This window comes from Rhinatrema bivittatum, chromosome 1 (genome assembly GCF_901001135.1).
Source record: "Rhinatrema bivittatum chromosome 1, aRhiBiv1.1, whole genome shotgun sequence".
Taxonomy (NCBI): Eukaryota; Metazoa; Chordata; class Amphibia; order Gymnophiona; family Rhinatrematidae; genus Rhinatrema; species Rhinatrema bivittatum.
In genome coordinates, this window is record NC_042615.1 from 505,682,325 (window position 1) to 505,710,275 (window position 27,951).

The window sequence follows — 27,951 nt, forward strand, 5'->3', positions numbered from 1 at the left end:
GATCCTGCCGGCCGCCTGGACCCACGCGGCCCTCCGACAGGTATTTAAAAATTTTGATTTTTACACTTCCTGGTACCTGTCATTTCAAATGTCATTTGAAATGACAGGTACCAGCGCACCCTGGTTACTGTATAGGCGCTGTATTAAGCGCCTATACAGTAAAATGGGTTACGCGGCCATAACCCTTCCCTACCGCTTTAAAGCCGCGGCATGCATTTGCATGCGATTAGAGGAGAGTATCGGGGAGTTAGTGAAGAGAACTGTGCGTGCGGGGAGGAAGGGTGCGCCTGACACTACCGCACTGTTTCTACCGCGGCCTTACTGGATCGACCTGTGTTTTAAGAAGCACTACGGATGCGCAAAATTGGAGACTGTATCGCTGGTTTGCCTTACGCGTCCGAATTGTGCGCAGCGAGCTCGTTACAGACGAGAAATCTTCAACTGAACTTTACTGGATCGACCTGCTAGTTATCAAAGTGACAGACATTGGCCGCTGAACCCTGGTGCGCATGCCCCCCCCGAGTCTGGCTGCTGTGTGTGCTGTTGGGAATCCTTCCCCTATGGGGCAGCGGATGCCGCCTTGGCACACCCAGGAGCAGAAGGCGTCGGGGGGATCCTGCCCTGATCCCTGCTGCTATGTGAGCATGCAGCACTGCTACAGAGTACGGTTAACCTTCCGGCACCCTAGTTTCATTATCTGTCATTCAGGCTTCGATGAGAAGATATCGTGTGCTACAAACGTCACGGCTCTCTGCTGGCTCTTACCTCAAAAGTTAGTTGGGGTTTTTTTTTCTTTTTCTTTTCACCAGGAGCAGTTTATTGGTAGATCTTAAGGTTGGGGACCAGCAAGCCTGCTTATATCACCACCGAGTCTGAACAACTCTGATATTGCAAAACAAACCAGACGTGATAGCTGCACAGGGAATGCATGAGGAAAGAGACTAACTGTGATGGATCCCTGATGAGAGCCCCTTCTTTGTTAGCCCAATGCTCACTTCTAACAGAACTAAGGCCCCTACTAGAGGGGAAAACCCATAGCCGAGCCAGTCCATCCCCTGCCCCTCACCTCCCTCCCTTACCCTCCTCCCTGCTGATGTTAATAAAAAAAAAAGACACAGACACAGAATAGTAGGTCCAGTGGTTTACAATAAGTCTCTGCCCAGACTTCCTGGGGGCATAGATAACCCTGAACACAAAGGTTGGAGAGGATGGAGGGCAGGAGAAGCCTGGCGTTTTTTGTTCCCAGCTGTCTTTTCACCCAAGCAGCTGCTGCCTCCTGATTTCCTCATCATTACGTGAAGAAGTCGCTCTCACACCCGCCGCGGGACGCTCGTAAGACCTGCAGCCGCCAGATGCTATAGAGGTGCACCAAGGCTCCAAGGATCACCAACACGTGGAAGATCTGGTGGGAGTGAAACTGTGGGGGGGAGAGGCAGAGAGAGAAGAAGCTGTCATCGCAATAGGTGTCTTCCCTTCTTGCAGGAGCAATTTTGAGGGAGATGAGGCAGGGGAGTGGAGTGCAGGGACTTACCCAGATGTCACACCAGCCCGGGAAGAAGCGTTCAGGAATGCGGGCCGTGTAGAAGGCAGCCCCCAGGATGTACAGTAATGCCATCACGATGAGCCACTCTGTCTGTCCATATGTGCTCGCTTTAAGGAAACCCTCAAGTATCGTGATGTGCAGGGTGGGAATGACCCCACAGAGTCCCAGACCGAGAAAGACTGCTGTAGGGAGAGACAGAGATAAATTACTTGAACACTCAGCTCTTCTGCACAGTCCCTGCTGTCTCAGGACAGGATGTTACAGGGTCACTCAGTCCTTCTGCACAGTTGCTGCTTTCTCAAGGCAGGGTGTGTTACAAGGACACTTATCCCTTCTACACAGTCTCTGCTGTCTCTTGGAAGGGTGCATTACAGACACTCATCTCTTCTGCACAGTCCCTGCTGTCTCACAGCAGGATGTGTTACAGGGACACTCATCCCTTCTACACAGTCTCTGCTGTCTCATGGCAGGGTGCATTACAGAGACACTAAGTGCTTCTGCACAGTCCCCGCTGTCTCAAGGCAGGATGCATTACAGAGATACTCATCCCTTCTACATAGTCTATGCTGTCTCTTGGCAGGGTGCATTACAGAGATACTCATCCCTTCTACACAGTCCTTGCCATCTCACAGCAGGATGTATTACAGGGATACTCATCCCTTCTGCACAGTACCTGCTGTCTCAGGGAAAGATGTGTTACAGAGACACTCAGTCCTTCTGCACAGTCCTTGCTGTCTCGTGGCAGAATGTATTACAGAGACACTCAACCCTTCTGCACAGTCCCTGCTGTCTCAGGGCAGGATGTGTTACAGGGAAAAGGAAAATTAGTTCTTACCTGTTAATTTTCGTTCCTGTAGTACCAAGGATCAGTCCAGACTGCTGGTTTATGCCTCCCTTCCAGCAGATGGAGTCAGAGAAAAGCTGAAAAGCACCCACCATATAACCTGGTGTGCCACCTGCGCTCCCTCAGTATAATCAATATCAAAGCAGAATGAATAATTGTTATTGTAACTATTTTATTGTATTCTAATTCAACAACCAATGACTAGACCAAGTCAAACTTAAAGGTCTTGAGGTAAACATTTAGAGAAACTTCTTGAACAACACTGGCCATGTCGCGTAGATGCATAGTCTGTGAAATAATCTGTCAAAAGAAATACAAACTGCTATACGAACTCTCCTGCCAATGGGCAGGCATCTGGACTGATCCTTGGTACCATAGGAACGAAAATTAACAGGTAAGAACTAATTTTCCTTTCCCTGTACGTACCAGGATCAGTCCAGACTGCTGGGATGTACCAAAGCTGCCCTAAAAGGGGTGGGGCGTGGAGAGTCCAGCTCGAAGCACACTGCTGCCGAAGGAATCCACCTTCGAGTCCCGAACATCCAATCGGTAATGTCTAGCAAACATGTGCAATGATTTCCAAGTGGCTGCCCGACAAATCTCTTGGGGCGAAACACATTGGCTTTCTGCCCATGACGCTGCTTGTGACCTAAGAGAATGCACCTTAAGGCCCTCTGGTACTGGGCGCCCGTGACTTATGTAAGCAGAAGCAATAGCGTCTTTCAACCAGCGGGCAATAGTAGTCTTAGAAGCTTTAGACCCTTTCTTAGGGCCGCTCCACAACACAAAAAGATGATCCGACAATCTGAACGGATTGGTAATCTCTAGGTACTGCAAAAGGACTCTACGGACATCCAACCTCCTCAAATTCCTATCCTCAACAGAGAATGCTGGCAACTTGATAGACTGGTTGACATGAAATGCCGAGACCACCTTCAGAAGGAATGAGGGCACTGTCTGAATAGAAATCCCCGAATCAGAAATACGCAGAAAAGGCTCCTGACATGACAAGGCTTGGAGCTCAGAAACTCGTCTAGCCAAACAGATAGCCACGAGAAATACCGACTTAAGCGTTAAATCCTTCAATGTGGCCCGCTTCAAAGGCTCAAAGGGAGAGCCGCAAAGGCTACGGAGAACCAAATTTAAACTCCATGATGGACATATCGCGCGCAATGGAGGCTTCAAGTGCTTAGCCCCTTTCAAGAACCGTGCCACATCTGGGTGAGCAGCAATGGAAGTACCATCAACCTTACCACAAAAACAGCCCAAGGCTACTACCTGCACTCGGAGTGAACTATACGCCAAGCCCTTCCGTAATCCGTCCTGCAAAAAGGCAAGAATGTGGCCAATGGGGGCAAGTCAACCCATGGCTCCAAGAATCAAACACCTTCCATACTCGAATGTAGGCGATAGATGTAGAAGTTTTTCTTGCCCTTAGAAGGGTGGTAATAACCGCCTCCGAGTAACCCTTCTTTCTTAATTGTCTCCTCTCATAAGCCAAGCCTCTAGACAGAAGCGGTCTGCCTGATCAAAAAATACTGGACCCTGATGGAGTAGATTCGGCAGATGACCGAGACGCAAAGGACCGTCTACCGCTAGATTGACCAGATCCGTGAACCACGGTCTTCGCGGCCACTCCAGAGCTACTAGAATCACCTGTCCTTGGTGAGATTCTATGCATCGTAATACCTTTCCTACCAACGGCCAAGGAGGAAACACATAAAGGAAGATGTGATACGGCCAAGGAAGTACCAGGGCATCCACCACCTTCGATCCGTGATCCCTTCTGCAACTGAAGAAACGGGACGCCTTGGCATTCAGACGAGTCGCCATTAGGTCTAGCTGGGGAGTCTCCCACCGGCTCGAGATCATCTGCATCGCTTCCTCGGATAGCGCCCATTCTCCAGGATCTAGCCGCTGATGACTGAGGAAGTCCGACTGAATGTTGTCGACCCCGGCTATGTGAGATGCAGCAATGCGGGCAAGATTGCGTTCCGCCCAAACCATTAACATGTCCGCTTCGTCGGTCACAGGGTGGTTTCTTGTACCTCCCCAATGGTTTATGTAGGCCACGGTGGTCGCATTGTCGGACAGAACCCGTACTGCTCGGTGATGGATCAGGGGTAGGAATTGCAGCAGCACCAGATGAACTGCTTTGGTCTCTAAGCAATTGATGGACCACTTGGTCTGTGACTGTGTCCAAAGACCTTGCGCTGACCTTGACTGACAAACTGCCCCCCAACCTGAGAGGCTGGCATCAGTAGTCGCGATTATCCATTGAGGATTCTTCAGGTCCACCCCTGGAAGTAAGTGATCCGGAATCAGCCACCAATCCAGACTGGACCTGGCTGGTTCCAGTAGAGGCAATGGAAGTTGAAACTCTTCCGACTTGGGGTCCCAACGCGAAAGGACTGCCCTCTGCAAAGGTCTCATGTGCGCAAAAGCCCAAGGAACCAATTCCAGCGTAGATGCCATAAAACCAAGAACCAGCAAATAGTCCCACACTATGGGCGAGGGGAGAGATAACAGGCGTCATACCTGAGACATCAACTGGTCCATCTGCACCAGAGGGAGTGAAATCTTGCCAACAGCGGTATAGAAGCGGGCTCCTAAAATCTCCAACACCTGGGAGGGAATCAACTGGCTCTTGGCACAATTGACCACCCAGCCCAAGGACCGTAGGCGGTGCAATACCGAACGAACCGCTTCCCTGCAAAGAATCTCCGACTTTGCTCGTATAAGCCAATCGTCCAGGTAGGGATGAACCAAGATGCCTTCCCGTCAAAGGCTCGCTGCCACTACCACCATTACCTTGGTGAATATGCAGGGAGCTGTCGCTAGCCCGAAAGATAGGGCGCAAAACTGATAATGATGTCCCATGATCATGAACCTCAGAAACCTCTGATGGGATGGTTGGATTCCTATGTGACGGTAAGCCTCCATCAAATCCAAAAAAGCCAAAAATTCGCCTTTGTGGACAGCCGCAATGACCGATCTTAACGTCTCCATGCGAAACCGTGGTACCCTCAACACTCTGTTGACCTGCTTGAGATCCAATATTGGTCAGAAGGAGCCCTCCTTCTTGGGTACTATGAAATAGATGGAGTAGCGACCGGTCCGGCGTTTGGCTCCAGGAACCGTAACAATGGCCCCAAGAGCCTTCAACCGGGACAACGTTTGGAGGACGACCTGCTGCTTCTGTGGGGGTCCGCAAGGTGATTGCAGGAAGAGATCCCACAGGGGTCGAGCAAAATCCAAAGATTACCTCAGACCCACTGGTCTGAGGTAATCTTTTTTTATTTATTATTTTTATATACCAACATTCATCTCAATTGAGATATCACACCAGTTTACATTCAGGTACTGTAGGTATTTCTCTATCCCCAGAGGGCTTACAATCTAAGTTTTTGTACCTGAGGCAATGTAGGGTAAAGTGACTTGCCCAAGGTCACAAGGAGCGATAGCAGGACTTGAACCTTGGTCTCCTGGTCCATAGTCCAGTGCTCTAACCACTAGGCTATTCCTCCTCCCATCTTGACCCATTCCTCCCGAAAACACAAAAGTCGACCTCCGATCTGTGGAACCGAGGAATGGGCCGGCGCTCCTTCATTGGGGAGATTTATTGTTGTGGGCAAAGGCATGGGTGGCTGCAGTACGCAGAGGCCGCCTGCCCCAAAAGGAATATGTCCATGATTGTGCTCGGGTAGCCGATTGTCAAGGGTTATAGGACGAGGAACCCCTTCCAGTCCTGAAACGGAATTGCCCCCGAAAATGGCCCCTGTAGGCACCAGGTGAGTGGCCCGACCTGGGCTTGTCCTACAGGAGCTTATAAACCTTGTCTTCCAAGGCCTTTATAAGCTGTTCGAGCTCATCTCCAAATAATAATTTCCCCTTAAAAGGGAAGGAACATAGCTGAGACTTGGAGGAGGCATCCGCCAACCAGTTATGTAGCCATAGAAGTCGCCTGGCCGACACTGCCGAAGACATAGTGCGTGCCGAAGTACGGAGGAGATCATACAAGGCATTAGCTGTATAGGCCACTGCCGATTCCATTCGGTTAGCCTGCTTGACCTCCCCCGGGGGAAGGTCCTGGACCGTGAGCATCTGTTAAACCCAACGGAGAGTAGCCCTTTGCATAAGGCTACTACATACTGCCGCTCGTACCCCCAAGGCAGACACCTCAAAAATCCGTTTAAGTAACACTTCCCGTTTGCTATCCTGGAGGTCCTTGAGTGCTGTGCCTCCCGTCACCGGGATAATAGTATGCTTCGCTATGGCTGTGACCACTGAATCTACCTTGGGAACCTTAAGGAGATTGAGTGAATCATTGGGAAGCGGGTAAGGCTTCTCCATGGCCCTGCTAACCCTCAATGAGGCCTCAGGTGTCTCCCATTCGCGGGACATGAGCTGAAAAAGCTTGGGATGGAACGGAAAAGTTTGGGGTGGAGCCCGAAGACCCACCAAAACCACATCCCCTAGGGAGTTATCCGACACATCTTGCGGGATAGGGATCTCCAATTCCTGGAGTACATGAGAAATTAAGGGGTCCAGTTCCTCTCTGCGGAACAAGCGAAGTACCTGTGGATCATCCCCCTCCACCGGGATGGCATTATCTATTCCATCACCCCTGCCTGGGTGGAGGGATCCAGAAATTCTGAATCCGCCGGAATAAGGGGGTCCGACAACCCCCCCCCCCCGGATTCTGCTGCGTAGTGCCAGGTTCAGGCCTCCCCTGATCCTTGGAAGCTCTGAAAATCTTAGCCTGTACAGGAGACTGGAATTCCTCATCAGCCTCAGCTTCCATATATGCCTTGTGTAACAGTAGAACAAACTGAGAAGAAAAGGGGTGCTGCCTCTTTAAGGGCTCCCCCGACGACATAGGCAGAGGCGGAGCCAAGGTGTCCTGCAAGCCGCGCGGTCACTGGGGACTAAGAGCCGGGGGGGGGGACAACAAAGGGGAAGGATCCTCCTCCCCCGATGAAACTGCGTCCCTGTCAGCTGCAGGCAAGATGGCCGCCGCTCCTGCGCTGATTGGGAGCGAGGCAGGCCCTTGCCTGACAGCTGACTGGCAACTGCGCGGACCCAGCAAGGCCGCCCCCCAAGCCGAATTTGGCCGGCGTGAAGGCCCCTCGCCCCCGGGGAGGCACTGGGAGCAGAGGCCTTCGCGGGAGAGCCGGATCCCCAGCTTTCCACACGCTGAACACGCACTGCCACGCAGCATGAAGAAGAGAAGTGCAGTAGCTGGGTGAAATCTCCTCCCCCTCCGGAGGCCCGGGAGACTTTGAGCAGGCAACGACTGACCAAGGGGAGGAAACAGAGCTAAAAATAAAAATAAAGTGTCTTAAATAATGCTAGTTTCCTCCCCCCCCTCCCCTTTTTTTTTATTTTTTATATGTCAGCCTTGGTGGGCAGCCAGGCCATAATTTGAAGGCTCAAACGTTTCAGATCTGTCCAGGGAGGGGGAGAGTGACCGGCCCACCGGTAAGTTTTCCCCCTCTGCTCACTGGGTCAGTAATCCAATTTTCCGGGAAATTAGCTGCAGGGCAATGCCCTGCCTTGCCTGCCAGAAGATAGCTGCTGTTTCCCTGCAAACTCAAAAACGCCCTTCTTTTCATTGGGGTTTTTTTTTGGTTTTGTTTTGTTTTTTACAGTAAAGTCTGATTTAGTCAAAGGTTGTTTGAAAAAGTGAAATCAAACCTGACGGGAACAAATCCCGGTAAATTTAGTCAGAACCAGCACCGCAGGTTATGCCTCTCAATCTGCTGGAGTCAGAGAAATACTGAGGGATCGCAGGTGGCACACCAGGTTATATGATGGGTGCTTTTCAGCTTTTCTCTGACTCCATCTGCTGGAAGAGAGGCATAACCCAGCAGTCTGGACTGATCCTGGTATGTACAGGTTACTCAGTCCTTCTGCACAGTTGCTGCTGTCTCAAGGCAAGCTGTGTTACAGAGATACTCATCCCTTCTGCACTGTCTCTGCTATCTGACAGCAGGATGTATTACAGGGACACTCATCCCTTCTGCACAGTACTTGCTGTCTCAGGGCAGGATGTGATACAGAGACACTCAGTCCTTCTGCACAGTCCCTGCTGTCTCATGGCAGGATGTGATACAGAGACACTCAGTCCTTCTGCACAGTCCCTGTTGTCTCATGGCAGGATGTGTTACAGGGACACTCATCCCTTCTGCACAGTCCCTGCTGTCTCATGGCAGGATGTGTTACAGGGACACTCATCCCTTCTGCACAGTCCCTGCTGTCTCATGGCAGGATGTGATACAGAGACACTCAGTCCTTCTGCACAGTCCCTGTTGTCTCATGGCAGGATGTGTTACAGGGACACTCATCCCTTCTGCACAGTCCCTGCTGTCTCAAGGCAGGCTGCGTTATAGAGATACTCATTCCCTTCTGCACAGTCCCTGCTGTCTCACAGCAGTTTGTGTTACAGAGACACTCTGTCCTTCTGCACTGTCTTTGCTATCTGACAGCAGGAACTGTTACAAGGACACTCAGTCCTTCGGCACAGTCCCTGCTTTTTCTGTCCCCTTCCTCCTTTACCTACGCGGAAGATTCTGTACTCTGGCCTGGAGAACCGTTCCCACTGCGTGATGATGATAGTAGTGGCCCCTAGGATACAGATGGCCACAAGGTAGATGATGCGTGGCTGCGGGGAGCAGTAGAAGGTGTAATAGAGCCAAGGGATGAAGCTTCCCATAGTGAGGATTGCAATGCCACAGTAGTCCAGCCTGTGGAGAGCAAAAGGGTTAAAGATGGTGAGGTGCAGCCTAAAGCAATCTCTACAACCATATTAAACAGGACTCCAGTGGGAGAATAGGCACAGTAAGGTGTGATTCACATGCCTGTGTTTCCCAGTGGATTTAGTTTTGCCTATCAAACTAAATAAATAAACAATCAACTGAAATTTAACAAAAATAAGTATTATTTAAGAGGAAATCAACAAAATTGTTGGGCATTTTTAATTATTATAATCCCTGCAATGAGGACAGGAATATTAATAAAATAAAATACTAACAATGAATCTGTGACTATAATATAGTAATGGTGCCATCTTTTGGCCAATGTATAAATTCCAGGCTCCTATTTCTTATGGATTAATATTTTGGAATAGAAGAGCACCTGCCTGTCTCCTTACATCACTTTCAGATAATTGGAAAAACTGTTAAGGTTTTTTTTTTTGCTTGGGACAGCCTGGAAGCTCCACAGCGCTGCCACGCACTGCCAGTAAGAGGACTTAGGTTCGACTCCCAGGTCAGTTCAGGTCTTCTTTTCCTCCGGTTTGGCCAGGGCTGCGAGATGTTCCAGGAGCAGCATTCACAGCCCCTGGGTGGTGGGCTGATGGGCCGGTGGGGGAGGGGGAAGGAGTTCAGCAGTGACACGTAGTGGCCAGATTTGGGATCCATGTTAGCTGAGTTCTGGAGGGAGCTGTCTACTGTGTTACTGTGTTGGCTGGACTGAGAAGGGAGGGGGATATAAAACACATTCACACCCCACTCCCACCCGCATCACCTCCCCTGAGTTATTGTGACTGAAGGCTCACGGTGTTCTATTGCAGTAGAGGCAGTTTCTGATTTTCTTCGAAGACGAAAGGAGCACAAGCAGTTGGGCCATTAAAAAAAACATATAGATATATGCCTTTGCTCATCCACCAGAAACTGCTTTTTATGTTTCTATCTTCTTCTTTTTTTTTTTTTTTTTACATTTATTGAAATTTTTTTTGGGCCTACTCTAATGCAGGAGAAATGGTGCACCCAGTCAAAATAATCTTAGAAATGCCAACATATTTAAGGAGGAAAGTAAATAAAGGAAAACGAAAAAAAGAGGCTGCTATGGCTTTCTGCAGAAACAGCTGAAAAGGTGAGGAAAAAAAAGGTAGTATTTACAAATTACAAAGTACCAATATCTGGAAAAGCTAAGAGAAGCTGGGAAAGAGGTCAGGAATGCAACGATGCACATGTAAGAAAATACAGAAAATACGGTAAAACTGCAGGGCAAGACTTTTTTTTTTAGATATAGTAGTGACAGAAGGAAGTACAAAAACGGGATTGAAAGACTTAGGTGAAGGGACAGAGTGGAGAGGCTGGCGAGAATAAAGTAGAATTGCTTAATAACCATAGGTGTCAGAATGGAGTGGGCTACAGGGCCATAGCCTGACTAAAATCTGGCCCTTGCTGCAGAATCCCCGTAGGAGATCCGGGGCCAGGTCAGATAAGCAGGCAGCAGGCTGTTCAGCAGCTGGAGGACAGCAGCGGTGCAAAAGCCGAGTACATCTTTGCAGCTCTGGGCCTGACTGCTTCTTTGAACCGCAAGGGACTCTGTACAGCTGCATCATTCATAGGAACAGCTGAGCCAGGTGGCAGAGGAGGAGCAGGATGTGGGCCTGAGGAACCCCCGCTCTCTTCTTCCTGCCGCTGATCAGTGTAAGCGGGGAAAATGGGGGTCACGTAGGGGTGGAAGGGGGTGAGGGCAGGGAAGGGGAAGAGACCAGAAGGGGGGTAGGGGGGGGTCAGAAAAGAAGGGGTAGCAAGGGGTGGAGCTTTGTTGGCTTGCTTTGCAAATGAAGAGGCATTCTGCTGCCCCGGCTAACAAATACATTTGTGTTCATTGTTCACCGAGGAAGGGCTTGGAGCAGGACCACAGAAAACTGCCACAAATAGGAATGGAAGAGAGCTAGACCTCAAGCAATTTTCAGAAGGCTGTGTTTGTGAGGAGCTTGGTGCTGACCTTTTCAATGCTTCTTTAGAGTCAGGAGTAGTTCCAGAGGGCTGGAGATGGGCAGATGTGATTTCTATTCACAAAAGTGGAAGTAAGGAGAGGCTAGGAACTATTTGCTGACCTCTGTGATGGGCAAACTAATGGAATCACTGCTAAAACAGAGGATAGTGCAGTTTTTGGAATCCAATGGCTTGCAAGATCTGAGGCAGCTTGGATTTACCAGCAGTAGGCTTTATCAGACAAATCTGATCAATTTCTTTGAGTGGGTGGCCAGAGAGTTACATCAGGGGAGAGCCTTGGATGTAGTATACTTAGATATCAGCAATATAGGTATCAGAGTGGGGTGGGCCACGGCCCAACCATGATCTGGCCCTACCTGCAGAACTGCAGAGGGAGATCTGGGGCAGGGTCGGGCAGGCAGCAGTAGGAGGAGAGCAAGAGTACATCGACCACGTCCTCCACCTCTGCAGCTCTGAGCATGACTGATGTTCTGAATTGCACAGGACTCTGTACAGCCGCACAGTTCCAAGCAGCAGCTGGATCAAGCGGCAGAGGAGGAGGGAGAAGCAGCCTGAGGCACCACTGCTCTCCTGCTCCTGTTGCTGATCAGTGGGGGAGGGAGGAAGATGAAGGAAGTGAGAGGGAGGTGGAAAGAGAGAGACTGGTGGGGAGAGAGGAAGGGGATGGGAAGTGGGCGGAATTTGGTTGATTTGTCCCATCCCAAAACAAAAAGACATTCCACCACCCCTGTTCAGCAACATCTTTAAGGTGGTTCTACATACATAGGCAACTGATAAGCAAACTGAGTGTCCCAGGTATAGGCCCTAAAATGACTGAGTTTGAAACTGGTTAAGTCAGAGGTGACACAGGGTAGTGATAAACAGAGTTCACTAAGAGGAAAGAGGGGGTTACCATTGATGTGTGGCAGAAGTGGTTCCTTTTGCTAGTGATAATGCAAAAGGTGTATTGGATAAGGTCTGCCATTTTGCAGATGATTTCAAAATCTGCAACAGCGTAAGCTCTCTGGAATGTGTGGAAAGCATGAGGAGGGATCTAGTGAAGCTTGAAGTGGAGTGTGCCAACTAAGATTTAATGCTAAAAAATTCAGAGTCATGCCTACAGGATGAAGATCTTATGTGCACAAAACAGGAATGGAATCTGAGGTGATCATGTCTAATAATCGAAAGATGGTCAGACAGGTGGATAAGGCAATAGCAAAAGCCAGAAAGATGACATAAGAAGAGGAATGGTCAGCAGAAAAAAGGAGGTGATACTGCACCTGTATAAGACCCTGGGGAGACCTCATTTGGAATACTGTGTATAATTCTGGAGACCGCATCTTCAAAAGGATATAAACCAGATGGAGTCAGTCAAGAAGTTGGCTACTTTATTATGGTGGTCTTCATTATAAAGCATATGAGGATAGATTTAAAGATCTAATTATGTATACCCTGGAGAAAAGTTAGGATAGGGGATATATGATAGAGATATTTAAATAACTCCAAGATTTCCATGCACAGGAGGCAGGCCTCTATCAACAGAAAGAAGTCTCTAGAATGAGGGGTCAAGGGATGAGGGTGAAAGGAGTAATCTAAAAAAATATTTTTATTACAGCGAGGACAGTGGAACAGCCTCTCAGTGAAGGTGGTGGAGACAAGGACAGTATCTGAATTCTAGAAAGCAATCAAGACGGCAAAAAGTCAAGCAGAAGAGAGGATTGCCAAGGAGATAAAGAGAGGTGACAAAACATTTTTCAGATACATCAGTGAAAGGAGAAAAGTTCAAAGTGGTATAGTGAAATTGAAAGGTGAAAAGGATCAATGTGTGGAGAGAGACAAAGAAATGGCAGAAATATTAAACGAATACTTCAGTTCTGTGTTCACTAAAGAGGACCCTGGTGAAGGACCGTTGCTACTTAACAAGGAACTGGAGGGGAGTGGAGTAGATGTAACTCCATTTACAGTAGAAAATGTATGGGAAGAGCTGGAGAAACTGAAAGTGGACAAAGCCATGGGACCTGATAAGGTTCATCCCAGGATACTGAGGGAGCTCAGAAATGAGCTGGCGGGTCCGCTGTGTGACCTATTCAATAGATCCCTAGAAACGGGAGTGGTGCCGAGTGATTGGAGAAGAGCGGTGGTGGTCCCGCTTCACAAGAGTGGGAACAGAGAAGAGGCTGGTAACTACAGACCGGTTAGCCTCACTTCGGTGGTGGGAAAAGTAATGGAGTCGCTGTTGAAAGAAAGAATAGTGAAATATCTACAGTCAGGACAATTGCTGGACCACATGCAGCATGGATTCACCAGGGGAAGGTTCTGTCAGACAAATCTGATTGACTTTTTTGACTGGGTAACCAAGGAATTGGATCAAGGAAGAGCACTCGATATCATCTACTTGGACTTCAGCAAAGCTTTTGATACGGTCCTGCACAGGAGACTGGTGAATAAAATAAGAAGCTTAGGAGTGAGTGCCGAGGTGATAGCCTGGATTACAAACTGGTCGAAGGACAGAAGACAATGTGTGATGGTAAATGGAACTCTTTCTGAAGAGAGAGCGGTTTTACTCAGTGTACCGCAAGGATCGGTGTTGGGACCGGTCCTGTTCAATATCTTTGTGAGCGACATTGCGGACGGGATAGAAGGTAAGGTTTGTCTTTTTGTGGACGACACAAAGATCTGCAACAGAGTGGACACGCCGGAAGGAGTGGAGAGAATGAGACGGGATTTAAGGAAGCTGGAAGAGTGGTCGAAGATATGGCAGCTGAGATTTAATGCCAAGAAGTGCAGAGACATGCATATGGGGAGTGGAAATCTGAATGAACTGTATTTGATGGGGGGAAAAAGGCTGATGTGCACGGAGCAGGAGAGAGACCTTGGGGTGATGGTTTCTAATGATCTGAAGTTGGCGAAACAATGTGACAAGGCGATAGCTAAAGCCAGAAGAATGCTGGGCTGCATAGAGAGAGCAATATCGAGTAAGAAAAGGGAAGTGATTATCCCCTTGTACAGGTCCTTGGTGAGGCCTCACCTGGAGTACTGTGTTCAGTTCTGGAGACCGTATCTCCAAAGAGACAGAGTCAAGATTGAGGCGGTCCAGAGAAGGGCGACCAGAAAGGTGGAAGGTCTTCATCGAATGACTTATGAGGAGAGATTAAAGACTCTAAATATGTACACCCTGGAGGAAAGGAGGCGCAGAGGTGATATGATACAGGCTTTCAGATACTTGAAAGGTTTTAATGATCCAAAGACTACGACAAACCTTTTCTGTCGGAAATAAATCAGCAGAACCAGGGGTCACGATTTGAAACTCCAGGGAGGAAGACTCAGAACCAATGTCAGGAAGTATTTCTTCACGGAGAGGGTGGTGGATGCCTGGAATGCCCTTCCGGAGGAAGTGGTGAAGACCAGAACTGTGAAGGACTTCAAAGGGGCGTGGGATAAACACTGTGGATCCATAAAGTCTAGAGGACGTGAATGAAGAGTGGGTGGCTTGCGGGAATGACGGCTACTGCCTGGAGATAATGTGAATGTTTATTGAATAGTGTGAATGTTTATTGAATAAGGATTCAATAAACATGTTTAAGGATTCAATAAACATGTTTATTGAATAAGGATTCAATAAACATTCACACAGTTAATGCGACTCCAACAATGCTCTAAGCTTCAACGGCAAGAGGAAAAGTGGAAAAAAGGATTTGCATTCACAAAAAAGTGGGAATATCTTGCTTGTTACGGCGGTTACTACCCCAAACCAAATAAGCCTGATACTTCACTTTCAATGCATATCCAGCACAGTTCTCTGCTTCAACGGCAGGGGAGAAAGACTGATGCTTCACGCATATCCAGCATAGCTCTCTGCTTCAACGGCAGGGGAAAAAGACCGATACTTCACGCATATCCAGCTTAGCTCTCTGCTTCAACGGCAGGAGAGAAAGACCAATACTTCACGCATATCCAGCATAGCTCTCTGCTTCAATGGCAGGGGAGAAAGGCAGATACTTCACGCATATCCAGCATAGCTCTCTGCTTCAACGGCAGGGGAGAAAGGCAGATACTTCACACATATCCAGCATAGCTCTCTGCTTCAACGGCAGGGGAGAAAGACAGATACTTCACGCATATCCAGCATAGCTCTCTGCTTCAACAGCAGGGGAGAAAGACAGATACTTTAAGCATATCCAGCATAGCTCTCTGCTTCAACGGCAGGGGGAATGAAGCTAAATGGATCTATATCCAGACAACAACCTACAAGGACTGAATTACATAGTCTGAGTAAACAAAAGCATGGGTGTATCTTGCTTATTGCGGCGGTTACTACCCCTAACTAAGCTAGATATTCATTTAAATGCAGTTCCAACACTGTTCTCTACATTAATGGTGGGGGTGGAAGAGGAATAGAACCAAAAGGTTTCTAAGAGCCAAGACTAACAGAAGTATGAGAAAAAAAAAAGTGCAAAGCTTACTGGGCAGACTGGATGGGCCATTTGGTCTTCTTCTGCCGTCAGTTCTATGTTTCTATGTTTCTATATGTTTCATTGTGATAAGCACAGAGAGAGGAAAGGATTGTAAAGATGAGCAGGAGACAAGGATGGACAGATTGGATGGACTGGATGGTCTTTATTTCTATAAATTTAAAAAAATATTGTTCCATCAGTTCTGAGAAAAACATGGCAGAGTCACTGAGTAGAATATTAGACTGCTATATGGTCCCCATTTACATCTGACCATACCTGGGTCCTTAAGAAGCTCTGCTGCCTTGAACGGAGAATGAACATAACCCTAGTTTTATTCTTATTTTAATAGTGAAGACTTTGGATTTATGACTGCAAGCTTTCTAGGATCCAAACAAGCCCAGTAATCTCTATTGGGCTATTACAGTCTAACTAACAAGATGGAATGGTGCAGACCGGCAGAAGACTTCATTGAAGGCGTGGACATTCATGAATTTACTCAGTGTGTGAACGAGTCCAAACACAGAGCCAAGCACACCCTTGATCTCATCTTTCTGCCTTCAACCTCCCTCAATCCAGTCTCACTTCTGTTTTGGTCAGAACAGCATCTGGTGATCCTTGTCCACCCACTGGACCACCATCATCTGCCCCCACTCACCACAAGAAACCCGCAACACTAAGAAGATCACCCTGGGACTTCTCCTAGAGAACCTCCATCTCGTACTTGCCACATCACCTCAACCCACCACAGATAACATGGTACATTATCAAGAACACTGGATAGACTAGCCACAAGAAGAACCTATGTTCCAAAGCAAGGCAAATCTCTGTCAAATCTACTACACACCCTATGACATAAAAAAGGAATTCTAGAAAGACACTCTGTGAAATCCGGCTCCATATCTGACAATCTGAAAATGTAAACCAGCCTACAACAGAGCTATCATCCTCACCAAAATAAAAATGACTTCTTATCACTAATTGCCAGTGTTGAGAACAGCACTGAAGAACTGTTCAGGATCCACACAGACCTCCTCTAATTAGACACCAAGCATGACAGCCCCACCACCCTCCAGTGATGACTGCAAAAGCTTTGCCTGCCATTTTGCCAACAAAGTCCTAAAGATCTGCCCAGGCCTAGCGTGTTAAAGAAAACATAGAAACATAGAAATGACGGCATAAAAAGACCAAGCGGCCCATCCAGTCTGCCCAGCAAGCTCCCACACTTATTTTCCCATAAGTATCTGTTTCACCAACCACCAATTTCAGGGTCCTTGTTGGTAATTGTTCGATTCAAGTTTCCTGCCATCCCCTGCCACTGATGCAGAGAGTAATGTTGGAGTTGCATCAAAGGTGAGCATAAGGCTTAATGGTTAAGGGTAGTAACCGCCGCATCAAGTAAGTTACCCCGATGCTTGTTTACCCAGACTGCACAGATCAATGCCATGTTGGATGTTGTCTGAATGTAAATCCTGTTTTCCACATTGCCCCCTGCCGTTGAAGCAGAGAGCAACGCTGTATATGCATTCAAAGTGAAGTATCAGGCTTAAGTGGTTTAGGGTAGTAACCGCCGTAATAAGCAAGCTATCCCCCACGCTTATTTATTTACCCAGATTGTGAAGTTCAGTCCTTGTTGGTTGTTGTCTGAATGCAAATCCTCTTTTCCACATTTCCCCCTGCCGTTGAAGCAGAGAGCAATGTTGGAGTTGCATTAACCATGCGAAGGCTTATTGAGTAAGGGTAGTAATCACCAGGTAGTAGCCTCCACTCCAGTAATCCACCCCATGGCTCTTTTCTTCATTCCCATCCTCTAGCCTTTATGGATCCACAGTGTTTATCCCATGCCCCTTTGAAATCCTTCACAGTTTTAGTCTTCACCACTTCCTCCGGAAGTGCATTCCAGGCATCCACCACCCTCTCCGTGAAGAAATACTTCCTGAGTCTTCCTCCCTGGAGCTTCAAATCGTGACCCCTAGTTCTACTGATTTTTTTCCAAAGTAAAACAGCTGTACATAACTCCTCAAGAAACTCTCCCTCAACCACAAGGTTCTAGACAACTGTAGCCCATCTCAACACCCCTCTGGCTAACCACAGTCATCAAAAAAGTAGTCCTCCACCAACTGCAAACTCTACTAGACTGAAGGCATTTCCTAGACTACTTGGGTGTTAAGAAGTGCCACAGTACCAAAACAATCCTCCTGACTCTACCTGACATCTTTCTCAGAGCCTCTGATTCAGGAAAGCCTTCTGTCCTAGTCCTATTCAACTTCTCAGTGGCCTTCAACAAAATTGACCATGAAAGACTGGCTGACACTGGCCTCAGGGGCCAATGGTTCCAATCATTTATAACAAAAGAACACAACAAGTTATCATGGGTGACTTCCCTCAACCGCCAAACCCTTGCTATGTGATGCTCTCCCAAACCCTGTCCTACATCTACCTCAGACCCCTAATGAATGAGATCACAAAATCCTGGTTCCAATTCTTCATCTATGCCGATGACATTCAAGTCTTCCTCTCACTGGGATCTGACCGAGATGCCGTGTTGCACAGAACAGACCGTTGCCTCTCTGTTCAAGCAAACTACAACTAAACCCCAACAAAACAGAGGTACTGGTCCTAGATGCAACGCCTTCCCCACACAACGACCTCAAACTGATACTGAATGACACCCCTTTCACAATAAAAGCCTAAATCTGGAGTCTGTGTGTGATCCTAGAATCCAGACTACATTTGGACTCTCAGATATCCAAAGTGGCCTTCTACCACCTCAGGCAGCTCAAGCAGATAAAACCGTATCTGGAGACAGGCCATCTGGCGTCCCTGACCTATGCATTTGTCCTTTCCTGACTGGACTACTGCAACACACTGTACATGATCTGCACACAAAACTCCTCCATTGCCTACAGCTAGTATAGAATCCTGCTGCCTAGATGCTATCTGGGTTCAACTACAGAGACCACATTTCCATCAATCCTCCAGAGCCTCCACTGGCTTCCAGTTCTCTACTGGTTACAATATAAGGCCCTATGTATTCCTAAAAAGACTAGGCCCTACCTATCTGAAAGATTGCCTGCCCCCCTACAAACCCACCCAGAGACTGAGATCAAAAACAGCCACTAATGCATCACCCAGTCTTAGACCCTGGTTTAGTAGAGGTCACTGAATTCAGCTGTCTGGTGAGTTCAGTGGCCTCCACAGTAACTGAGCAGTAGTTGGCATCCATTAATTGAACCACAATTGTGTTTACTAAAACACAGTAACCTTAAATACACATGGCTATTGTTCAATTTCTATAACTCTTTGCACAATTAACTCAGCAGTAGCTGTGTTTATTCCACAGTCTAGACTAATCACAATTGCTGCTCAGGGAATTGACTAATTACGGCTCTGGTGGACGTCATTGCCATGTTTCTTAAGTCTCTCATATTCCCGCCAGTGCCAACGGAGGAGGTCTCTCATCAGCCATGTCTCATGCCGACACCAATGTTCTGCCTGTGCGCCAGTGCTGTCCTGCCTGCCTGCCCAGCTGCTGACGTCATCAGTCTAACAGTAAAATCCATTCTCTTAGTATGGAGTGCAAGCAGGGAGTTTTTATATGTTTTGTTATCCTATTTTATCTTATTGTTTTTATAATCTCTTATATCTAATTTTTCAATTTTTATGATGCTTTTATGTATTATTTATACTCTAATATCATTTTATGTATTTTATGAGGACTTTTATTATTTGTAAACCGGTATGATTGTTCCAGAATATCGGGATTCGGTATAGAAAAATCAATCAATCAATCAATCAATCAAAGGCCCGTTTCAGCGCGTTAGCAAAAAGGCAATGTTTTGGGTCTTTGATGACTTTGTTGAGAACTGGGGTAGGCTGCAAAAGCCTTGGCAGGCCGCATCTAATGCATTTTTTAATTTCTCCCACAGGCTGGATTTGTCCAGCGGGCCGTAGTTTGTCCACTCCTTCATTAGAGGGATGTGTTAGTGGAGTCAGTAGGATACATTAGTGGATTGAGGGACTTAGTGAATGTGTTGGTCAGTTGGGGAGTATTAGGGATGTGTATTAGTGATTTAGAAATCAGCGGGGTGCATAGGTAGATTAGAGAGCATTATGAGTGAATTGGCAGGTTGGGGCATTATGGATGTGTATTAATGGGTTGGGGGCATTAGGGGGTTGGTACTGGTCAGTTGGGGGCATTAGGATTGCATAGGTTGGTTGGGGATTCAGTGGGATGCACTAGTGTGTGGGAGTAGGCTGAGTAGGGGTAGGTTAGTGAGAGGGTGAGGCTAGAGTAGGGAGTGGGTTAGTGGTTGGAGGATCATAGTGAGGGATGGATGATTTGCGTAGGGAGGCTTTAATGGGTAGGTGATTTATAGTGGGGAGGCAGTTTAGTCAATAGAAGGGCTAGAGTAGGATGTACTTTAGTGGTTGGATGAACTTATGGGGTGAAGGGCCCATAATGATGAATAGATTTGAGGGTTCAGGGGCCCCCATGGGCTTCCTGGATATGAGGACCCCAGACTCAGGCTTTCTTGGCTGAGGGATCCTGAACTCATGCTTCCTGCATGTGAAAGTCATAGACTCAGGGCTCTGGGCAGGGGAGTCCATGATTTGAAGTCCTGGAACCCAGATCAGAAAGTCCCCAGTATGGAGATCCCAAAATTAGAGATCCTATGTCCAGGACTCTCCAGCCTCGAGAACCCGTGTGTGTGTGAGTTACTGATCATTAACTTTCATGTACTTTTCATTGAAGTAAATAAAAGTAAAAACTACTTCAGCTCAAGGGGGTGAAGGAAAAAAAAATCTGCTCTAACCATCAGGCCAATGCAATAAGCTGAGCATTAAACAACCGTGCACTGGTTTCCAGCGCACATTTTTAATGCTCAGGTTAAATTTTTATTAACTCCTGATTGCAATGTTATACAAATGCATCTGGAGTTAAAAAACAAGTAAAAACTAACAAGTGCCAAATGCACATGTTAACTCATGAAACAGAAGGGAGGCATCATGGTAAGGAGAGAAGAAAAGCGGAACCCTCCTGATAACAGCATGCAGCTGCTCTGGAAATAATAAGGCAACGAGTGAAAGATTATCCGGGTAAATGGCTGCACCTGCGGCCACTTACCCAGATAAGTACCAATCTAATCAGTTATCTAGTAAGAGAGAGCTGCTGTCACTTAGCTGAATAAGTCAGTACTTATCCAGCTAACTAGCCGTGAACAGCGCCAGATACCCAGATAAGTACTGACTTGTCCAGCTAAGTGACAGCAGCTCGCCACTGCCAAATAGCCAGATAAGTACTACTATTCCTGAACTCAAATCTCTGTATCTCCTCTGCAGTTTGAATTTGTAATCCTTATTGCTTCTTTTTTTAAAGCCCAGGAAGAGCTTCAACAGAAAAAAAATATCTTCCTTTATGGCAATTCTCTGTCTTTCACCAACTTTCCTTAAAATAAATGACTACTGTTAAAATGGTTAGTGACTCTGCAAGAAACGTCTTTGTCTCTAAAGTTACAAAAATAGATTTCTGTACAAAGAGAGAAGACTTCTAATTGCAATTACACATACAGACTTTTATACTTCAATGCTAGCAAGATGTCTGCTTATAGGCGAGAAAGACCATGATATTGGAGTCTTCCCTTGTATTTATGGATTATACTTTGGAGACCATTTCAAAACAGATACTTCAGCACTTTAGATGAAAGTGCGAGGTACCAAGAAAACAATTCTATTTAAACATTCTTGGCAGCCACCTCTGCCACTTACCTGGATAAGTACCGATCTATCCAGTTATCTGGCAGCGGCGAGCTGCTGTCACTTAGCCGAATAAGTCAGTACTTATTCCGCTAACTAGCGGCAAACAATGCCAGATACCCAGATAAGTACCAGCTTATCCGGCTAAGAGACAGAAACTTGCCAGTGTCAGATAACTAGATAGATCTTTAGGGCACAAAAATGTGCCCTACAGCCAAATTAAAGCAGTGCACTAACAGGCCCATGCAGGAAGCTGAGCGACGGAGCTGTGCGCTGCAATTCAGTGCACAGGTCTCTAACTCACAGGCAAATATATTCCTTTAACTCCCAATGCAGTAAGCTAACGGTATCCAAATACAAAGGGAGTTAAAGAAAGCTGACTGCATGTAAAATGCGCATTTGGCACAGGATGAATGCACATTTTAACTCAGGAAGGGGGGCATATAGCGGCAGCAACAGCAAAACGTGCCACATAGCTAGAGAAGTCATTATCTGGCTAAGTGGTGGTGGCTGCCACCACATATCCGGATAGGTCGGTACTTATCTGCAAAGGGGTAGATTTTAAAAGAAGCGCGATCAGCCTACTTTTGCTTGCGCATCAGACTCAAGCAAAAGTACGCTGGATTTTAGTAGATACGCGCGGAGCCGCGCGTATCCACTAAGGGGTAGATTTTCAGAGCCCTGCTCGCCTAAATCCGCCCAAAACCGGGCGGATTTAGGCGAGCAGGGCCCTGCGCGCCGGGAAGCCTATTTTACATAGGCCTCCCGGCGCGCGCAGAGCCCCGGGACTCGCGTAAGTCCCGGGGTTCTCGGAGGGGGGCGTGTCGGAGGCGTGTCGGGGGGCGGGCCCGGTCGTCGCGGCGTTCCGGGGGCGTGTCGGCAGCGTTTTGGGGGGCGGGTACGGGGCGTGGCTCCGGCCCGGGGGCATGGCCGCGCCCTCCGTACCCGCCCCCAGGTCGCGGCCCGGCGCGCAGCAGGCCCGCTGGCGCGCGGGGATTTACGTCTCCCTCCGGGAGGCGTAAATCCCCCGACAAAGGTAAGGGGGGGTGTAGACAGGGCCGGGCGGGTGGGTTAGGTAGGGGAAGGGAGGGGAAGGTGAGGGGAGGGCAAAGGAAAGTTCCCTCCAAGGCCGCTCCGATTTCGGAGCGGCCTTGGAGGGAACGGGGGGAGGCAGCGTGGCTCGGCGCGCGCAGGCTATACAAAATCGATAGCCTTGCGCGCGCCGATCCAGGATTTTAGTGGATACGCGCGGCTCCGCGCGTATCTACTAAAATCCAGCGTACTTTTGCTTGAGTCTGATGCGCAAGCAAAAGTAGGCTGATCGCGCTTCTTTTAAAATCTACCCCTAAAATCCTGGATCGGCGCGCGCAAGGCTATCGATTTTGTATAGCCTGCGCGCGCCGAGCCGCGCTGCCTCCCCCCGTTCCCTCCAAGGCCGCTCCGAAATCGGAGCGGCCTCGGAGGGAACTTTCCTTTGCCCTCCCCTCACCTTACCCTCCCTTCCCCTACCTAACCCACCCACCCGGCCCTGTCTACACCCCCCCCTTACCGTTGTCGGGGGATTTACGCCTCCCGGAGGGAGACGTAAATCCCCGCGCGCCAGCGGGCCTGCTGCGCGCCGGGCCGCGACCTGGGGGCGGGTACGGAGGGCGCGGCCACGCCCCCGGGCCGTAGCCACGCCCCGTACCCGCCCCCAAAACGCTGCCGACACGCCCCCGCAACGCCGCGCGCTCCGGCCCCGCCCCCCGACACGCCCCCCTCCGAGAACCCCGGGACGTACGCGAGTCCCGGGGCTCTGCGCGCGCCGGGAGGCCTATGTAAAATAGGCTTCCCGGCGCGCAGGGCCCTGCTCGCGTAAATCCGCCCGGTTTGGGCGGATTTACGCGAGCAGGGCTCTGAAAATCCGCCCCAAAGTGTTTTGACATTTGTTTTCCATTTTTTAATGGTTTTAAGTGCCATTGCAATAGTGCTGGAAACTCAACTCCATCTCTGACCCTGGAGTTAAGTTTCCAGCGCTAAGAAAATGACAGCCAGGCCAACGGACTGCTCTGCATCGGGGAAATACTGCTTAATGACCTGATTTCCATGGGATTTCCATGCAAAGGTGCTAAGTAGCGCTCCCACTTCAGAAAGCCCATTTTGTGAGCATAAAATTCCTTGCTGCATTGGCAGTGACGTTTACACTCATAAAATGAGCATTTACACGCAGGCAAAGCAGTGTAACTGAAGGCGCCTTTCTGCATTGGCTTGTAAGCTTTGCACACTTTATTACATAGGACTAAAAGAGAGAGTAAGACAGAGAGACAGACATAAAAGCATCTGTAGATGGTGGGAACAGAGGCAAAGGGCAGTGTGAGGGGGGAAGGTGGATGCACACAGATGGAGGGAAGAGACAGACAGAAAAAAGTCAGGCAGGGAGAGACCGTTGCCTTACTTACCTGGATAAGATAAGAGCCACCTGTTGGGAATGGCAGTAGAAGGTATGGAAGAGCCAGGAGAAGCACATGCAAAGGGCAGCCCCTAAGAAGAACACGCCAAGGACCATTTTGTCCTGCAAGGAAGCCACATAATTCAGGTTGGGACTGAACATGTAAGCAATGCCAAGAATCAGGAAGAAGAGGCAGCCTGGAAAACAGAGGGGCAAGGGAGAAGACACAAGCAGACCAAAGTTTGAAAAAAAACCCAAAACAGTTATCAGTTGAGGATGATGGTCAATACTCAGTTCTATAAGGCCTCTTATTTACAATCACCAGGAATAAAAATTAAAGAGAGATGGGAGAGCTGGTACTCACCAATTAGATGTGTCCAGATGTTCCAAGTTTCAGTATGCAGGCGGAAGATGCTGCGGAAACAAGCTCGGAAGGAGAACAGGGGTGGGCGGTGCCCCCGCAGCAAGAAATCATTATCCTGCAGCCAATCAGGGAGCCGGGCATGGGACAGAGCCTGCCAGCTTCCCCTCCATAACTGCCAAGGCAAGAAAACTCACCAATCAGGACACAGGGTTCTGGGGAGGAGTGCGGCCTCAGTGAAACTCAAATGGGCCCTGGACTTTGGAGATCTGCCTAAGAAGTTGCTGGAACCCAATGATACACTAAGGGTTCATTTATTTACTCCATTTATCAATCGCCCCATTCACAAAGTCTTGAGGTGATGTACAAATGCAACATGCATGCACTGTGAACACACAGAGCAAGAAGACAATATTCACAATTTCATAACAAAACAGAATAACCAGTACATAAAATGACAGAATGGGGTTTCCCATTGTGTAAGAGTCATCTCTTCCAACCTTATTTTGTGGGTTCTTCGAATGGTCATGCAGGTGGTGATGTGGGACCTGTACAGGGACAGCCTGGGTACCACAATAACCTCACTCCTCTTTTCTCCTGACTGTACAGGGAGCACCCCCCCCCCCCCTTTCAATCCCCTCCATGAACTCCGGGCCCAACATCTGATAGCACTGGCCAAATACATGCAGAAGACACCATAGTCAGGCTTCCAAACACTTTTCTTTGTTAGCTGGATGGACCGGCTTTTAACTATTTAACATGGATGTGAGCACAACATCAATGCTGAAGTTATCAGAAGTTCATGGGCATTCTACAATCAGGATCTTGGGAGCATTAAAATTATAACCTGCGAGTGTCTTATGAGACTCTACTGCCCCTTATATACTTTACTCAACACTCATGCCTTTTTAAGGGATGGGGTGTCCCGGTCCCCTTGTGCACACCCACAATCAAGACTCGCATCCAAAAGGGGCCAAATGCAACTTCACATCTCAAATGGTTTTATTCAATCCTCCTGTGGTCTTGGACCTTTTCCCTCACCACCTTCCTCCCAGTGCAGGCACTCCTCTGCTCGGACCTTCCCCACTCTTGAACCCCCTGCTCTTGACCTTTTGAATAAGTTCCTCGGGAGGAGGAAAAACACCACTCCATTCTTCGGCCAGTGACCCCTCTGGTACGCTCATTGAGGAAGAGGAAACTTCTTCTTCCTGGCCTCTTGAGGGGAAAAAGCCCTTACAGGGTCCCAGTGAAGGGCGGCTGGGCCTAGCAGCCTTTAGGGTGAGTACTCAAGACGATCACACATAGCTAGCTGGAAAGGGCAGGGGATAAAAAGGGCGTAACCCATCTAAAGGTCTCATTTTTATATTTCCCATTACAAAGCTGGTCACCCAATCAGAAAACCTCAACACTTCAAGGGAACAGACATACCCCTTTACCATAAGCACATTATCACATGCTCACACATCTAAAATGCCATTCACAGTGGTCAACTATTAGGACTACTTGCACAAAAGCTTTCCAAACAAGGCACAATTACAACTCCCCGGGTCTCCCCGCCCACAGTCTCATCAGGCTCAAAAATAGAGCACCATATTTTGGGGGTCCCCCCTACCATTCTAATAAAATGTGTGAAAAACAATGAAATAGTAAATCCCTCCTGAACAAAGAAGCCAGGTCTTACATAAACATTTTGAATCAGGTTACCAACTTTGACTCTCTAATTGTCAGTGGTAAAGTGTTCCATAATCAGGGTCCTACAAAAACAAAACAATTTTGTCCTAGTATCCATCGACCTCAATCTATAAGGCACATTTAGTAACACTTTATCCATTAAGCACAACTGTCTCACGGGACGGTTTGACTTTATAAGCGAAAACGGATAATCAGGAGCCAGAGCATGCACCGCCTTAAAAACCAATAATAAAATCTTGAATTCTATACAAAACAAAACAGGGAGCCAGTGCAGCATGATCAAAATACTTAAGAAAGAGCTGCAGTACTTTGCATTAGCAGGCAGACCTACAAATTAAGAATTACAGTAATTCAATCTCATTAAAATTAATGCATGGGTGAGCATGAGCAAAACTTTTTGTTATAAAAACTAAAAGGATTTAAATTAGAAAGTCTCTGTATGTGAAAGAAGAATCTCTTTGCAACCTTGCTAATTTGAGATGGAATCCATGATTACAACTAGTGGTCTTACTTCATCATTCAGTTTCAAAGCAGTTCCATCAAATGAGATTTCAGGCATAATTACTTCTTTTTCCAAACTTTTTATTTTTCTCACATTCAACATAAAGCTATTCAAAATATATTCTTAGGCAAACCCATACGAGACAAAAAAATATATAAAAACTAACACTAGTACAACACAAATCCACGCCTCTGTGTTAATAATCACTGAGATTTATGCCATATCTGGTAAACACATCAGACTCGCTCATAATTACTTTTAAAGATTGGAAATTGCTCCAAAGAACCTCGGATTTTGATTGATCAAGACTTAATTTGTTTAATTTCAAACAGGACTGAGCTTTTCTTAATCAAAACAGGCCGAAAGTCACGCAGTCAATGACAAAACTAGGGCTTAGAATCGAGGCCCAGGAAGATAAAGTGACTCAGTCCTGAGGTCACACACAGAAAGTCAGTGACAGAGCTGGGTATCAGAGACAAGGCACAGGGAGATAAAGTGATTCTGCTCAGGTTTGATTCCCCTCCACCATTCAGTCCTACTCACTGAAATCCTGCTGGTGACTTTGGTAGGCTCTTCCTCTGGCTTCTCTGCTGAACTGGGGGTTTGGCTGTCAGGGTGCTCCCGTACAGCTGCACTGGAGTCAGAGGTGGGCATGAAGGTTGAACGGGCGTCAAAACAAAAAAGGAAGAGGACTGGAAAGGGAGTAGAGGTTGTAGGGAAGGGGAAGTGCCACTAGCCAACAGCTAAGGGAGTGGATTTAGATTGACCCCAGGGCACACCGCTCTTGGTCTCTCAGCCCCTGGTTTCATCTTTTCACCTGTAGAATATAGGAGAGAATGGGACTCAGTAATGCAAACAATAAGATTAAATTTGCTGCCTGGGATCTCTCCCTGCCTCTCTCCCTCACTCCAAGGGAATCGCCCTCCACTCCCCACAATGCCACAGGTATCACAGTAGTCCCATTAGAGCTTGCCCCCATATTAACATCTCCATCCCCAGGTCCATCTTTCTCACCTCCCTAAATTACACTGCATAGACCCCTCCCTCCACAAATGGAAACCTCTGATTCCTATGCGCGCCTTCATAATTCCTCCAATTCAGCACTCCCAGGACTCCTTTATTTCCTCCAAAAATGCTCCCATAAACTCTCCCTGTCTGACAAATGACCCCATTACTCCCTGGTACCTTCCATCATACCTAGAGCTCCCACAGGCAGACTTCCTCCCTCCCCTCCAGCACCAACACCTATCTGTTAAACTCTCAGCACCACCTCTGCAGTTTACTGGAGATCAGACATACTGGAACCCTATAGCCCTGATTCCCTTACAAAGCCCTTAGGCTTTTTATTTTTTTCTTTCTTTCTCTTTCCTGCCTTGTGATGCGAATATGTGACATCATAATAAGCAGCTGTGCTATCACACAGTAATGAATGTATCTTGGGCCTCTGGGCAAAGATCCAAACAGTGCTGACATTTCCCTCACCCCTCGGCCTTCCTGCCAGGGAGTCCTGCTGAGGAAGGTAAGAATCCTTCCCCACAGTCTGCATGGCTCTTCAGGATTCTAAACCATGCACAGCTAGGCCTCTGCTATTTCCAGCCCTAGCACCTATTATTATTATCTATCTGGCTTGGAAAATGAAGC

The 27,951-nt window shown here is 47.8% G+C and overlaps 1 protein-coding gene across 3 annotated transcripts; it reads right to left on the bottom strand.

The window, feature by feature from the left end:
* Positions 1–1,128: 1,128 nt before the first annotated feature.
* Positions 1,129–27,951, bottom strand: LOC115096161 (adiponectin receptor protein 2-like). 3 transcript variants are annotated; one of them, XM_029610684.1, is made up of 7 exons: positions 27,508–27,951; positions 26,854–27,127; positions 24,120–24,291; positions 23,766–23,878; positions 8,950–9,133; positions 1,532–1,725; positions 1,129–1,417 (listed from the first exon to the last, which is right to left on the bottom strand). In XM_029610684.1, the coding sequence occupies exons 2-7, from the start codon at positions 26,962–26,964 to the stop codon at positions 1,292–1,294; spliced, it is 900 nt and encodes a 299-aa protein (XP_029466544.1). In that variant the 5' UTR covers positions 26,965–27,127; positions 27,508–27,951; the 3' UTR covers positions 1,129–1,291. The 3 variants fall into 3 exon arrangements, with proteins under 3 accessions (XP_029466544.1, XP_029466538.1, XP_029466533.1); XM_029610678.1 differs by having other exon boundaries at positions 8,946–9,133; positions 23,766–23,952; positions 27,581–27,935; XM_029610673.1 differs by having other exon boundaries at positions 8,946–9,133; positions 23,766–23,952; positions 27,508–27,935.